This window comes from Psammomys obesus, unplaced genomic scaffold (genome assembly GCF_907164565.1).
Source record: "Psammomys obesus unplaced genomic scaffold, mPsaObe1.curated_primary_1811, whole genome shotgun sequence".
NCBI lineage: Eukaryota > Metazoa > Chordata > Mammalia > Rodentia > Muridae > Psammomys > Psammomys obesus.
Genome location: NW_026587216.1, coordinates 11,802,299 through 11,819,138, shown reverse-complemented (window position 1 = coordinate 11,819,138; position 16,840 = coordinate 11,802,299). Strand labels below are relative to the sequence as shown.

Genomic DNA, 16,840 nt, shown 5'->3' with positions numbered 1-16,840 from the left:
ATAAGTTTTATTTGAGACAACTGTGTTTGTTGACCAAAGTGTTTATTTAGAGCTTACTAAGGGACAGATCCTATTTCAGAGGCACGATACTGTGGTAAATGAGACAGATAAGGTTCCAGCTCTTTTGGAATTTCTATTTGAATACAAAGCAAATAGGATAATACTAGCCAAGTGCTACATGGAGGCCAAGCAGCCTCTGATTCCCAACTGCTGGGATTTTAAAGGGGTGTGCCTGGCTGATTTTTTGTTTGTTTGTTTGTTTGTTTCTTTCTTTCTTTTTTGTACAGTTAACAAAATTTGTTGCTTTAAAGACAGTAGCAAATGGAGGTAGTGCTTCCAGGCACTGCAAGAGAGCATAATTTTCAGATGGTTACAGCTTTAGTAGTCAGGATATGCCTAAGAATGTTTCATTTAGGCCTAAGAGATAAGAAACATAGGGATAGCAGGGCTTTGAGCAGGTAGGGCAGCAGCAAATGTGAAAGCAGACATTGGGCATGGCAAGAAAAGTTAGGAAGACATGACTGCATCACAGTGGTAAGAGATGTGCTACGACAGGAGCATTGAGAGCAGATCATGGAGGCTGTGCACCCAAAGCATGGGGTTTGGAACTCAGTTCCAGTGCGGTGAGGAGCCTCTGGAGGACTTGACTTGTGAGTGGGACATGAATATTCCCTCTTGTAACATATGAAAGCCTGGGGCTTGGAGAGGGGCCCTATACTTGGAACACCATCAGATTGCCCTTTCCCCTCTTCTTCTCATTGGGTAACTCTTATGATTGTTTTAGAAACCAGCTTCTATGGAACTAGAGCTCAATGATAGAGAGCTTGCCTAGCATGCCAAAGGTTCTGGGTTCCATCCTCAGCATGCCACACCCCCCAAAAAACCTCCCCACCCCCCAAGGGAGGAGCAGTCCCGCTAGTCCACAGAGGAGGACTTTGCAGCCAGTCCTGAAGATACCTGATAAAACTGGGTGAGATGAAAGGGGAGGAGGTCCTCCCTAATCAGTGAACTTGGAAAGGGTCAGGGAGGAGATGAAGGAGGGAGGGTGGGATTGGGAGGGAATAAGGAAGTGGGATACAGCTGGGATACAGAGTTAACAAAATGTAACTAATAATAAAAATAAACAAAAAAAGAAATTAGCTTGTGTGTCAGTCTCAAACCTTCCACTCTTGTATCCATTTCTTATTGTAGTTTTTAGCTGTGCTTTGTTGTATTTATTTTTTCCTCAGCTAGAGATTTCCATAGCAGATGCATGTATGTATTCAACATTTTTTGCACAGTGCTTTCCAAATAATATATAATAAATAATGTAGGCACTCTATTTGGGGTTCCTTAAGCCTCTACTTCGCTTCCAACCCCCAACCCTAGGTAGGGGAGAAAGAAGGTTAGAAGGGGAAAATAACATAGACCTCTTTAGACTTTGTTCCAGCTGGTTAGGGTCATTGGGGTCTTTGGGAAAATACCAGTCTCAGTCTTCAGGATATCTAATAGTCCAACAACAGCAAGTGGCAAATGCGGTGGGATGAACAAGCAGCCTTCTTTCTCCTCTGTCCTTCTCCTTGGAGCCCCTTTCTCTCTCTGGGCTCTGGTATTTATACTCTCCCAGAGTCCTCAGAACTTCACTAACTCAAGCTGGCATAGACCACACCCTGCATGAGGTTGTTATCAGCTGTGGATAAACTATGGCAGTACTGTACCCCACACTTGGGATTAAAACAAAAACATTTCTGTAACATAACTGAGTTTTTAAAGAAACCAAACCTTCCACTACAAAGTTATAAATGTATGTTTGCTGAAATAAATTTTAGATCGCATTTCATTATGTACTAAAACAGGTCTTTTTTTTTTTTTTCCAGAGACGTGGAGCTATTTCCTATGACAGTTCTGACCAGACTGCATTATATATTCGTATGCTAGGTAAGCATAATTTTGTATCAGCACATTAATTTTGTTGTCATATAGTTTGAGATGAAATGTCTTTTATTAGGTAGCCGTTTCATCACATTTTGAAGCAGAAATTGAAGGTTAGCATCTGAAAGCTAATACTGAGTGATGAATAAAGAGTGGTATTTTAGAGTTAAAAGACAATTTAGAAGTTTGGTTTAATAGGGCAATATTTTCAGTGTACAGCTTTTAATTGTTTAGAGCATTCTTTGTGGAAAATGTGTTTCTAGAGCAGCTAAAGGCCAGCCAGCTGCTAAATAAAAAAGTGCATGCCAACATGATGAGTCCAGGAATACCTGACAGTTTGTTAGTTCTCGTTCTGACTCGGGTAGCTTACAAGAGAACTTGATACTAAAGCATCTTATACATTTCCTAGTTTCACAAGTCCAGTGTAACTACCATCATATATATGTATTTTTTTTCTTCGTCTGGATTCTCTCTTCATTTATTCATATCCCTTGCTCTTTACCTCATACTTTTAAATATGCACTTAGTTCCCTGTAGATGTATTTGCTTATTTTTGAGGGATTGCTCCTGACTTATGTCTTCGTGCTTAGATTCTTCCATCAGCTCTGAGATCCTGAATCAATCTTTATAGTTTATCTACCTCTGTTTTTTCCTTCACAAATTCTTTTTATACAATAAGCCTAAATTTATCCTAAGGTTCTGTTTCTGTTTGTACTTTTTCTTTAACTTACTTTGTATCTTGTGTATCTTACCTGCTTCTGTTCTACTGTGGCATGTGTTTGTGTATCATTTCCCTTTCCCCATCTCTTAAAAATATGTTTATGGCTCTTTTACCCCTAAAACAAAGGTATAGACATATTTACTCTTTTCTATGGGGTATTTTTTGATGGGTGTATTACGGATACCTCAAACTTTTAACAGGCCTGAGAAGATTTGTTTTCCATATCTGTAGTCTTGCTATATCAGTAGCTATAATCAGTTCTCCCAAAGTGCAGTCATTCTTGACTTCTCTTTCTAATATATTCTGCCTGGTTCATTGGCAAGTCTTGTGTGGGATACCTTCAAAAAACTCGCATTGCACCATCCTGATCATATTACCTCCCAGTAGCATTGCATTACCTGATCACATTGCCACCTTGATGCCTCTTTGAGCCTAGTTGTTGCAAGTTTCCTTTCCCAGCACTCCTGCTGTACTGGCCTTTTTACTTGTCTGTGAACATGCCACATGTGCTGCTGGTTTAGGTTGTTCATGCTTGCTCTTCCTTGTGCGTGGGAACCTCTTTTCTTCTGATGGACAAGTGGCTCACTGTCTCACTTGCTGCAAGTCCCTGTTTAGAGAACAGTGAGGACTCCCCTGATGCCAGCGTCCCATCCCTCCATTCCCAATTCCTCTTAACTTACTTTATAGCTTCTAACCCTCCTCTGTAGAAAGGAGTTATGTATTCGTTTATTTGTCCCTCCCATGGGAAGGTAAACTACGTGTACAGGTATATCCTGATCTGACGTGTACTCAGTAACCTTTGTTATAATGAGAAATCCCACATAAAAGAGGCCTTTGCAGGTAAAGATGAAGTCATAGTAGATGGAGGAGCCTTCCTTAGAAAAAGAGCAAGGAGATCCTCTTAGGAAGTCAGAGTTTCAGGAGACTCCTAGAAGGCTCAGATGCTGTGACAGAATTGGCAGCAAAGGTACTGGCTTGTCGCCTGCAGCAACATAGGCATGGAGATGTAGTCTAATCTACCACAGCCCAGTTTCTAAGTCCACAGAATGGGAACTAAGGCTCCCCTTGTTCCGGATTGATTACAGAATTCAGCATCGCCTGTGATGCAGACTGCTGCTAATTGGTTGCTAAATTACCGGAAAATCATGTGTGTTTATGTAAGGGCAGTGTTGAACAGCTAAAAACAAAAGTTTAAGAACTTGCTAAAACCTTGAGTGAGAAGAAAGATTTCCAGAGTCCAGCATGAGTTCACTGCATTATAAAATTACACTGTGTTTCCTGTTTCCATACTCTTTGCAGGATGCCCAGGAGAGCAAAAAACACTTGGTAAATGCCTGCTTCTTGCTGTGGCTTTTGAAAGTTTTGTTCCTAGGATTTTCCTCTAGGAAACACTTTGTTTCCCACTGGTTTTTCTGGCTGTTGTTTCAACCCCATCAGAATAATAAAATGACTTTTAAAATATAGGTAATTTTTAAGGAATGACATTTTATTACCTCCTCCAAATAAATCAGTTCTTAACCATTCAGTTTATTTACTTGGCTTGTTTTTAGTTTTTAGCATACAGTTATGGCTTTCATTGTGGCATTTTCATAGATAAGTCACTGTAATGAGTCTTCCCCTTCGTCACAGCCTCCCCTGGCACAGCTATTCCAGAGCAGTAGAATCCCACGTGGACCTGTGTTTACATGGGGCCTTTTTACCAGTAACAGCTTTCTAACTTATATTTATTCTTGATTTTGTCCAGGAGATGTCCGCGTAAGGAGTCGAGCAGGATTTGAAACAGAAAGAAGAGGTTCCCATCCTTATATTGACTTTCGTATTTTTCACTGTATGTATTTTTTCATATTTTAAAAACTAAAATTGTTTTATAGTTTTCCTAACAGTCTTAAATATTTATAACCAAATAGACTTAAGTATGTATAACATAAGTCTATATAGTCTTTATAGTATTTAATTTTCTTAGGGAAAAAGAAGACAAGGGAGTAAAAATGCTGTTACAGTTTGACTTTTTAAAAACAGTAGATCATAAATTACACTATATTTCTAGATGATGTGATAAATAGAGATTACTAGAAGAGAGTAATAATTAGGCTTGTTTTTTTACTCAGAGTCTTATGGATCCCTGGCTGGCCTCATACTGATTGTGTAGCCGAGGATGACTGTGAACTTTTGACAGTTCTACCTCGTCCTCCTCCCTGAGTACTCGTTTACAGCTGTGAGCTCCTCATCCAAACCTAAAGCTTCATTCATGCCACACAAGCACTCCACCAACTGAGCCATGTTTCTAGCTCAGTTAGGTTTAGGTGTTTTTGCTTTTATTTTTCTTCATTACTTCAGACAACAATTAACATATTTTATAGTAGTATTTCAGAAGCTAAATGAGGTGTCATCCTTTTTTGGTTTATTTAAAAATACTGATAAAATTTGTATTTTAAAAACAAATATTTTGTGTGTCTAGATCATAGTGGAGAGAAAGGGGAAAAACAGGTTACACCTCTTAGTACTGCATGTGTTAAATCTGGTTTGGGGCTCGTTCCACTTTTGCTACTACTTGCTAATGTGCATTAACAGAGAAAAATGAGGCCAAACTTGATAGGCTATTAAAGGCATCCTAAACAATTCAGTATGTAAATGAGGTTCAGAGGTGAGCCTGGCTTTGTGAGTCCTCATGTGCTGATTGTGAGAAAGTGGATACTGTTAGAGAAGCAGAAATGGATCTTTACCACCTACCAAGTTTGCATGGAGTGGGGGAATAGGCGCTGCTAATAAAACATCTTTGCTTAGATGAAACCCCAAAGCTTTTCATAAGGTAGAAATTAATCCAGTCTTTGAAATATCTCAAGCACTGATTATGTCCAGGTGGTTGCAGGCTATAAAGAAGATCCCAAGAACAGATGCTAGTGAAAGAGAGGTTAGGGTTTTCCAGTCTTGACACATACGATAAGAGTATACAGGGACACTGGGGCTGCCTTGAAGGATCACTTCTACAGTAACAAATGATTCAAAATTACTAGTCCTAGAACAGCCACATTTAAAAATGCAGATAATGAAGTATTTTAAGCCTTTAGCAGGCTAACATTGAAAGAAAAGCATGTTTAGGTGGTTCATAATATGACTGTGAAAACCAAAGTCCAAGAGAAAATAGGAAAAATAGTGAAAGAGGCAAAGCAAACACCTGCAAAGGGGCCAGTTTGCCCAGAATGAAACCTTTTGTTTTCTTTCTGTATCTGTCGTCTCCAAGCAGAGCAGCAGCTGTGTGGGAACTCTTGCTTCCAAGGCACTGGCTACAGGGCATCCTGAGACTAGGGCAGCAGGACACTTTAGAGACGTGAGGCCTGGCTGAGCAAAGGCACACTGCATTTCCAAATGAACCAAGAACCTAGAAGAGAAGAAAGATCACTGTGAAACTCTAGAAAAAGTCAAAGCAGAGAAAGGAGGACACAGTTGCTCTGACTCTTAAGGCCAGCACAATCTCAATACTGCTTGTGTAGATAAGAAAACATAGCCGCATCGTGCCTGAGAAAGACATCCCAAAGGGCTGCTAGGCAGGTTAAATTGGAAGACTGATAATGTTATTTTTAGGAATGTAAGATTCCTTTAAGCTGAAGAAAATCAATGGGATTCATTACATTAGTAAGAATAGCAGAGAAAAGTTATGAGTAGTCAATAATATAAAGAATAAATTGTAGAAATCTGCAAGAAAAAGTTTCTATAGGACAAGGCTTCTCTGCTCCCTCCTGGAACTGAGCAGTATGGCCAGCTGCCGCAGTAAACAGCTTGCTATTGACTTATTATTTACGCCTTTACTTAGCGCACTCTTGTTTGTCAGTGCTGTTGCTTTTGTTGATGGTGTTAAGAGATGTCATTGTTGGATGGCACTCCAGTGAGAATGTTTGTGTTGGCTTTCCAAAATAAAGTTTTTTTGCTTTATAAAATTATTTTTCTTGGTTCCATTTTTATGGAACAGCTTTTAAAGCTTTTGGGGAATCTGCTGTAAAACCCTCTAGTCCTCAGGCTGTTCAAGACATCTGTCTCTGATACATTAGTTTAAGGGTTCGCTGATACACTCCCAGAGTTTCACTAAATTTAGTAAAAGAGGATTTGGGAAACAAGATTGTTATAAAGGATGTTGGAAGTTTTAGATAGGGGACAAAATGGTAAGATTTAGTGGGGAAGGGATGGTAGGAATGTTAAAATTACTCCAGTGTCTCTAATGGAATGGAAGAGTAGGAAGTTCTTGTATCATTAGGAAGCTAGCAAGAAATAAGACAGAATGCAAAAGTGAGAGAAGTAAGACTAAATGTGCCGATGGTGGTGAGGTCACTGCACACTCCTTTTAGGAGCTGAAGATTGTCAGATTGGATGGAAAGTCAAAAGTGTAGCCTTAGGCCTGCATGCATGTTCCACAAAGCCTGAACTGCCACAACCTTTAGGGCTAGCCATGACTCTCCAGAGTCCCTCATCTCCTCATACAAAATAAAGATACCTGGGTTTACTTCTGTGGGAGCAAAATTGTTCTTTATGTCTGCTCCTCGGGAAGTGAGTGCCCTTCTGCTTGGACAGCTGCAGCTATGTGCTCATTCATTCTTGGGATCTTGGACCTGGCAAAGGTACCTGCACATAGTTGAGTTTTCAGAGTAAATGTGAACCTTCAGGAATTCCCGAACCTTTTAAAAGGACTATAGTATGACTTTTCTGTTGCATCTATAATTTAAAATAATAGTACTTTTATAGTGACATAAAAAATGTGCACTGAAATGAAATTAGCTGGATTATTTAAATCCTGGATGTAGGTGTATTAGATTCTTTGCAGCTAGTTTTCTTTATTTGCAACTCCTCAACCCACTTTGATATGTACCTCTTTCTGCCTGCTCCCCCACAGGGTATCTCTGTGTAGTCCTGGCTGTGCTGGACTCGCTTTGTAGACCAGGCTGGCCTCCAACTCACAGAGATCTGCCTGCCTCTGCCTTCCTGAGTACTGGAGTTACAGGCATGCGCCACCTCACCCGGCAGTTTTGTTTTTAAGATTTATTTATTTCTATTTTATGTGTTGGTGTTTTGCCTATGTAAGGGTGTCAGATCCCCTGGGACTGGAGTTACAGATGGTGCCATATGGGTGCTGGGAATTGAACCTGTTCTCTGGAAGGGCAGCCAGTGCTCTGAAGCTCTGAGCCACCTCTCCAGCCCCCCTGTGCACCTCTTTCCTTTTGCCCTAAACTATGTTCATTTCCCTACTGTAAAATTCTTGGCTGTTATTATCCTTTTCTAATTAAGTTTAGCCCGTTATTTAGTCCTATATAGTTTTGTATTCTTAAGTAGCAGTCATGTTTACCTCCCTTCTGTCTTCCGTGGGCAGTCATTAATCGCCACTGTCTGTAGTTCCTCTGGTATTTTCTTACTTCTCCTGTTAGGGTTTCTGTCTCTTGTGTTCTCCTCTTAGCTCCCGGGACCAGGTCTTCTCAAGAGAAGCCAGTAAGATACAAGAATGAACCAGGAACAGGTTAAAGACATGGCGTAAGCTGTGGCTAGTCCATAATTTTATGTTCTCTCTGCTCTGCCTCCATCTGCTGATTGTTTTTCAGGTGCTGCAATTATTTTTAAGTTGTAGATTTTTTTTTCTTTGATAAGTAAATTCCATACTAGAGTTTCCTAGAAATGAGGCATCCAGACACTGTAGTGCTGAGCTTTTCCTCTGTGTATAGCTCATTCTACACCCTGCTTCAGCTCACATTCTGAAAGCCAATTCTCCTGTCAGCCAGTGTAAGCCAGATAGTTGCCAACTGGGGAACAATTACAGGTTCCAAAATGTTTTCCGTTGACTGGACCACCAAGCAGAGTACATCCATGGGACGAACCTAGGCCCCCTACACATATGTAACAGATGTGCAGCTTGGCCCTCATGTGGGACCTCTAACAGCAGTCAGGGGCTGTCCCTGAGTCTGTTTCCTGCCTTTGGATTCCTTCCTCAATTGGGCTGCCTTGGCTAGCCTCAATAGGAGCTGTTCCCAGGCCTACTACAGCTTGATATATGAAGATACCCTTCTCTAAAAAGAAAGGGAGAGGGACTCAGGGACTGGGGAGAGGAGGGAGGGGCAGCTATGTAAGGTAAATTAGTTAATGAAAAATGTTTTCTGTGTTTTGTTCTCTTAAATCTGATGTAGGGAGTTTGGGCATGTAGGTCAGTGGTAGAGCATTTGCTTACTATGCATTGAAAAAGTATGTTCTTGGGACTGCACAAAGGAACATGAACAAATTTCAAAGTAACCTGGCAAGGAAATATCCTATTAAAAAAAAGGTGCACCACAACCGAGAGTAGGTGAGCAAGCACACCATGGTGGAAGTATGCTTTGTTTTTTGTTTTGTTTTCTTCAAATTTTTAAAGGACCTCAATGTTAATATAGGCAGCACTGCCCCCCAACCACCACAGGAGTTTTTGTGACTTAGTTTATCTTTTATTATAATCCTTATTCTTTGAGGCCTATAAATGTACTTTCAGTTAATATCATCATGTTTTTACTTTGAAGAGACTTTAGCTGGGTATGGTGGCTTATGTCTGTGATCCCAGCACTCAGGAAATGAAGGCAAGAGATCACTAGTCTGAGGCCAGCCTAGATTATAGAACGAGATCCTGTCTCAAAAATAAATACTAAACCTTCCTGAAGGTGGGGAGTTGGGGGTAAAAAAAGAAGAAGGAAATTGCTATAATCCTAGGAATTGAGAGGTAGAGGCAGGAAGTTCGGGGGGGGGGGTTAAGGCCAGCTTTAGATAATATGCAGAATGATGACACCCTGGGGTACATGCATGAGGCTGTCTCAACCTCTCCCCTCTATCTCCAATAAAAGAAAGAAAATCATCTGAACACAGAAACTTATTAACTATAATAAATAATCAACCTTACTAAACAAATCCCTTTAACTTAGAAAACTCAACAAATATTGAACTAAGGTGCAGGGGTGGAGATTAAAATAGTTTCAGACTCAGGAAACAGTACAATAATGTGCATTAAAAACTCTAAACAGGGCTGTAAAGATGGCTCAGGGGTTAAGAGTACTGGCTGCTCTTCCAGAGGCCATGAGTTCAATTCCTAACAACCACATAGTGACTCACAACCATCTACAATGAGATCTGGCGTGCAGGCATACGTGCAGACAGAACATTATAAATCTTAAAAACAAAAAAAATTAAAAAAAAACTAAACATCATTTCACCACCAGAACTATAAATATATGCAAAGAGATACTCAGATATAATTTCGTGTAGAGGAATTCACCTTGTTTGAGATAATAATGTCCTAAATTATGGTGCTACTAAATCATTTTGCAATAAAATATGATATAACAAAATTAGCCGTTTATGTAAAGTCATATGTTTATATTCAGACCTTGTTTTTGTTGACTAAGTTATGTTAAACTAGCAGTTATTTATAAAGAACTGGGATGAATTTAATTTTGGAGACATTTTGAATTTTTTTTTATTCGTGGACACAGAGCAGAGTGATTTTCATGATTGAGATCCTCTGCCAAGACATGCTTCCCAGAGATGTGGAATCAGTTTACAGATAGGACCAGCCCAGCGCCTTCACTGTCTGAACCTGCTTTACTGATGGAAGCCTGGAGACAGAAATGACAAAGTGAAGCTTGCATCCTTCACAAGCCTTCCCCCACATTTGAGCTCTCAGTAATGTCTTCATTTCAGAATGTAAACATTTCCCCAAGTACCTCTCACTTGAAGTTTCCTGAAGCAGTTTTTTGTATTTTTATGGATTTTATATTTTGTCTTGTCTGCTCTAGCTAAAAAGATACCTGTTATGTATTTACGTGGTTTACAAGCTTAAGAAAGGGCTTCTTTCACATAAGGGCACCACTGTGCATGTTAGGTAGAAAAAATGGTGAGGCTGATGTCAGTACTGGTCCAACAGGTGGCCAGGGGCTTGTGGATCCCTCTTGTGGTCCTGCTTGCTTGCTCTTCAGCACACTTGTTTTATATTGTCACAGCTTCTGCCTCTCTAGGTGTTTTCAGGTTTCTGCTTCCAAAAAAAAAAAAAAAAAAAAGAGAGAGAGAGAGAGATAACCAAAAGGAAAGCTCATTTCTGTTTTCTTTCTTTTGAATTTAGTAGGCCAAATAAAAGTCCCAAATATCCTACAGAGGTTTCATTTTTCTGTATTTGACTGGCCATTTATAGCTGGTCTCTTAAATTAATTGGACATGAAGATATGTATGAATTCTATGTTGATTTGTTTGTGTCTCCAGGAGATGTCTCAGTAAAGTGCTTGCCAGGTAAGCATTTGTTTAGACCCTTAATACCCTCATCAAAAAACAAGGTGTGGGAGAGCAAGCCTCAGATCAAGGACTAAGGAAGTGGATACAGGACAACCCTGGAGCTTGCTGGTTAGCCATTGTAGTAAATTGGAGATCTCTGGTTCAGCAAAAGACCTTATCTCAAAAGTAAGGATGGAAAGGCTAGGGCTGTAGTGTAACGGAAGTGTGTGTGCCTCACAATAATAACGCCCCATGTTCAGCACCATCACTGTGAAAAATAAAACAAACAAAGAAGTGGAGGATGACATTTGATATCAACCTCTGGTATACACACATGAGAGAGAGGGGGCGGGGGAGAAGTGTGTGTACACATATCAGCTAACCCTTATGTCTGAAAAAATTATAGGTGAGGATATAGGTCATTAGTAGAACTGTTGCTAGCATATGTAAGGCCCTAGTTTTGTTTCCCAGTACATCAAATAATACTCTTATAATCCTGTTCTACTTAGATTCTGGCATGCTTGTTAAATCATAATGAAAGCTGTCAGCTTGACTGTTCTCTTGACAGGATTTGCCAAAGCCTGTTGACGTCACCAGACAGGGATGTGGTTTCTGCAGTGTCTGGAAGATGTAACACGCAGAATGCTTCTTTACAGGTTCTCATTGTCTACACAAATGCAGTTATTTCCATTTTTTCCTCTTGCCTCACAGTAGTATTCCAACCCATGTAAATGTGTTTTACCCATTATCTCTGACTTTATTCATTTTTCTTCGGTGCCACCCTCTACAAGTGCTAGGGCAGCATAGGAAACCAGGATATTTATACTGTAACCTCAGAACTCTTAGCTTTAAGCTTTTACTTGTGTAGTTTGTTTTTTTGTTTTGTTTTGTTTTGTTTTGGCCTTTGGTGGTGGTTATTTTATTATTTCTTCTCTCCAGCAGCTCTGGTTCATGTTAAATACTGTAAATATTTTTATCACATTGAATTGACTGGAGCTATGTGTCATTGGCCAGTTAGAGTTATAGAGTCTTTTTTGCAGTTCCCCCAAGATAATATTTATTAACTGTCAACCAAGTTCAAGATACTTGCTTTTCTCTTGAGCCAAGCCTTTCACATTGTCTTCACTCCAGGAACAGACTGTTGAAACATAAACTCTCCAGAGATGTTTCCATAGTCTCTCAGCTGCGTTGGTATGGGGTTGTTTCCATCATCGTAGGTTGTTTGCTTCACACTTATATGATATGAAAACATTTCTTTCTGTGTGCCCTTGAGCTATCCAGTGCAGATCAGGCTGGATTCATTGTCTTGGGTTAGCTGGCTCCCATGTAAGCAGCTATAACTGGTGCTTTTTTCTCTTAAGCATTGGTATTTGCTTGGTACTTTTCTTACTTGTATATCTGTCTTTCCTTTCCTCCTCACTTTCCCACTGCCCATCACTATCTTCCTAGTCACAAGCCAGTTCATTTTGATGATTGATTGCTCTGCTAAAGTGTCTGTCTTCTAACTCAAACGTGACCATCTAGCCTGTACTTATAACTGTGCCGTTATAGACCAAGGCTGTAGTTTGTCTAAAGTTTCTATTAAATTAATTGACTCTCACATATTTGTCTTGAAATCATGCATGCTTCTTTCAAAGACAGCGTTCCTTGAATTTACAGAGCTATCACTAGAAACAGGGCTGGCAAGATGGCACAATTGGTAAAGGTACTTGTCACCAAGCCGAGTTCAATACCTGGGACCCACATTGTGGAAGTACAAAGCCAACTTCCTGGAAGTGTGGCACATGTGGCAGCATGGCACACACACAAACTGCATGCATGCCAGTGACCTGAGTTCATACTCCTGTTGGTGACAGTTCCTTTACTGATTCTTGTGGAGTTGCACACTGCCATATGGGTGCATTGGAAATGTCATTCTGGTTTCCAGAATGTTCTCAGACAACTGCATTTAAGAACCATTGGTTGGGGCTGGTGAGATGGCTCAGGGGTTAAGAAAACTGGCTGCTCTTCCAGAGGATCCAGGTTCAATTCCCAGCACCCACTTGGCAGCTCACAACTGTCTCTAACTCAGTTCCAGGGGATCCAACACCCTCACAAAGGCACATGAAGACAAAACACCAATGCACATAAAAAAAAAAATAAAATAAAGAACGAACCATTAATTTTCATTGCTCTGTCCCGACTTGGAAGAAGTGAAATTCTAGGTGTCTTTGATAACTTCAATGCATAAATAGGTGGGCTGGTAAGATTGGACTTTAATCTTAATCCAGTTTAGTGGTTGTTGCTTTTCTGTACTTTGCAGAACTTGTGAGGTTGAACTTCACCCTGATAGGATTTTGCAGCTGCTCTTTGAAGGAAGTGAACTCTGAAGCTCTGCACTTCCTTTGCCTCTTCTTCCAGCTCCTTAATATGGAATTAAGAGTTTAATGTGATGGCACACCCCTTTAATCCCAGTATTTGGGAGTCAAGGGCAGGCCAATCTATGTGACTTCGAGACTAGCCTGGTTCCATACAAAGTGGAAAAAAAAAAACTGTATTTAATATTTTTTAAATATTACAATTTTGAACTCTTTAAAATAAAATTTAAAAAAGAGTGAGTTCCAGGACAGTCAGAGCTATGCAGAGACATCCTGTATTGAAAACAAAACAAAAGGGAAAGAAAGAGAGAGAGAGAAAAGAAAAGAAAAAAGAAAACAAATTCCATGTGTTTTTAGCTAAGTTCAAGGCTTAAGCGTGAGAAATGGAGATACCTAATCCATAGAGCAATCTTGTTTCAAAGAGTTTTGTATCTGTTATTTAATTACTAAATTATCAGAGTGATTGTTGATTCCTCAAAACAGCATTGTTAAGACTTGCTTAAGGAGAAAGTAGTGGTGATGCAGTTCATTCTTATTAGAATCAATCTAATTTGAAATTATGAATTGCTTACTTTTTAATTATAATATAGCTTATACTATATATTCATTTGAAAATCCTGTGAAATTATTTTGAAATCTTGTAAATGCACAGTTAGTTCTGAAGTACTTATGTATACAGTGATTTTCAGTATTAAATATGTAACCATGAAAAAGAAATCTGGTCCTAAAAATAAAAAAATATAAGGTTATGAGTTTAAAGTATTTAATAATCTTTATAATTATCATTTGTAATATACATATAATTTCTATTTACTGAGTGCTCGCTTCTTTCTTCAAAACTGTACAGAGACATTGTTTAGGTTATCTCATTTGTTCTCTGCCATCAGTCCCCAGAGGCCCGTTTTACAGATAAAGAACTGACACTTGAAATAACCTGCTTCATTCACATCACAAGGCTAGTGGCAGAGCAGGGGTTCGAACTCAGATGAGTCTTTATTTATTCTAAGCCCATCTACATGTACCCTGCCATGCTGTCTCTCCAGTTCAGCACAGGCAGCTGAACAGCATTGCTCATGGCAGCCTACAACACTGCTTCTCCATCTGTCCATACAGGCTAAGTCTAAAAGTCTTCTTAAAGAGCTTGCCCCATAGATGTAGGATAAATACAAGTACTTTTTTTTTTTTTTTTTTTTTTGAGGGAAACTAAGGGATAGAAAGAAAAAGTAAGAATACAGAAAGTATTCGGAAGTTTTTATTCAATCTTTGTTCAGCATAGTATTGCCCTAAACCAGAGCTAAAACCTTAAAGCACCTGATTATAGAAATGAAAACAATCATTTCTCTAGACATTCCTAAATGTGTGTGGTTTGTGTGCAGAGGCCGTGATTGCAGGGCGCCCTCTTGTGGAGTACTGCAGTAGGTGGTGGTCCGTTTTAGGGGCCAAGGGCTCTCTGATCTAGTAGCTCTGTCGTGCTGGGGGTGGCATGGGTATCTTCGAGAGAGGCAGGAACAGTGTTGGTCAATGTCTAGCCCCTTTCTCTTCTTTGCCTGGGGCTTTATTTCCTCTTTACTCTCTATTATGATGAGGAAAAAACTGTATTTTTAAAAATCGCCTACAATTCTCTACTTTATTTTTGGACACCCCCCCCCAACCAAAAAAAAAAAAAAATGGAGAAAGGATGCCTGGACACAGTGCCCATGCACATTACCTTTGATGGTTCAGTTGGTCTATGTACTACACCCTGGGGTTGGTGGTACTTTCCAAGGCCAGTACCCTCTGATGATAGCATCCCTGAGCTGTATCAGGATGTAGCTAACTGTGAAAAACAGAACAAAGCCTGGGAAGTAATTGATCCAAGCTAAATAAGACAGGTTTAATCTGTTGTCTGTTCTGTTGTGAAATGAATAATGACTTTCTTCATGTCACAAAATGAACTCATCTGAACAACGGTAATCGGGGTGGATTTTTGTGTAATTTGGCCGGAGGGCAAGCTTTTTAGTAATTATCCAAATGAAGGGTACTGGCTTCTTTCCCATTTCCTAATTCCTCCTCTTTCCTATATTCCTAAATGGTTGTATTCATTCAGCCTGCTGTCTCCCTGTATAGTGGCATTAGATTTAACTAGGTGGGGGGGGGGGGGGGAGGCTGGATGCAGGGCTGGAGAGATGATGGCTCAGCAGTTAAAAGCACTGACTGCTCTAACAGAGGACCTGGGTTCAATTCCAGCTCCCACCTGGCAGTTCACAACTGTCTGTAACTCCAAGATCTGACACCCTCACATAGACATTCATGCAGTCAAGACATCAGTGCACATAAAATAAAAACAAATAATGAAAGAGATGGAGGGAGAGGGAAAGAGAGAGAAGTGGGTGCAGCCTTCCCAACCTCATTCTTATTTGTTGCCCCAGAAGATGTCTGTATTGGAGTTCTCAGTGTAAGGACTTTGCTTCTACAGAGACGTGTGTGTGTGTGTGTGTGTGTGTGTGTGTGTGTGTGTGTGTGTGTGATGAATATTACTGATTTATAGTTCCTGAGCCCTTTATAAGATTGTATTTTGGAAGCTCTTTCAGAACAGTTCTGGAAATTTCTTTAATTTACTTATGAAATCTTATTTTCAGCAAGACTATGTGTGTTAGATACTGTGACACAAGCCATTTCACTTGCCCTGCTTCTGAGGGTCTACTGTAAGGAATCAGGCGTGTAGAGGGATTAACACACAATGCTTATTATTATAGGGTTCTTTAGGAAAAAGTAGAAAAAGCTTAGTAGCCACCATCTTCTACGCACATGCGCAATTGCTTTCACACACACTAAAATATAGTCTTCCTGCCTCCTGTAGCAGATGGCAACAAATACAGAGACCCACAGCCAGACATTATACAGAGTGAGAGACCTTGCAACACTCAGCCCTAAATGGAATGTCTGCATCAAATCCCTCCCTTTGGGGCTCAAGGAACCCCTTGAAAGAGGAAGTGTGAGAACTAGAAGGGATATAGGACACCAGGAGATCAAGGCTCTGTAAATCAGCTGAGCAAAGCTCATAGGAACTCACAGAGACTAAGGCAGCAAGCACAGGACCTGCGCAGATACTATGGCTCTGCATATATATTTTGGCTTTCAGTTGAGTGTTTTTATGGGATTCACAAGTGTGCAAACAAGTTCGTCTCTGCTTTCTCTGCTTTCTCTTGGGCTCATTGTTAACTTAGTCAGGGTAAGGCTCCAAACACAGGCACACACAGGCCTTAGTCTCCCTCCCAGGTGATTCTAGATTTTTTTTTCCAATTAACAATACTAATGATCATAGAGTTGAAGGTGAAAAAAAACCTTGAGAGGATACATACCATATAGCAAGCAACCAGGAAAGTCAAGAATGGCTGTGTCATGGCTTATGGTGGCCAAAGAAGAACACTGGATACTGACCATGTGCTGTAAAGAAAATGTGACTTCTGTAAGCCCACACATGTAACTGGAGAGAGAACAAGACCGTTTCTCTATAGTAGAGACTCTCCCATCACATTTCTAGCAAGCAGATGGATACTATTGATGGCTAAATGTCATAGTCTGCTTGTGGTGCTGAATAAATGCCTTTTGA

General features: G+C 40.0%; 1 protein-coding gene across 1 annotated transcript in view; it reads left to right on the top strand.

Moving 5' to 3' along the window:
- Pde7a (phosphodiesterase 7A) overlaps nt 1-16,840 on the top strand; it is an 87,574-nt gene that overhangs the window by 49,295 nt on the left and 21,439 nt on the right. Inside the window, exons 2-3 of the mRNA XM_055603375.1 lie at nt 1,857-1,917; nt 4,377-4,460. Of these exons, the coding sequence (XP_055459350.1) occupies nt 1,857-1,917; nt 4,377-4,460 (145 nt within the window). The remainder of the gene's footprint in view (nt 1-1,856; nt 1,918-4,376; nt 4,461-16,840) is intronic.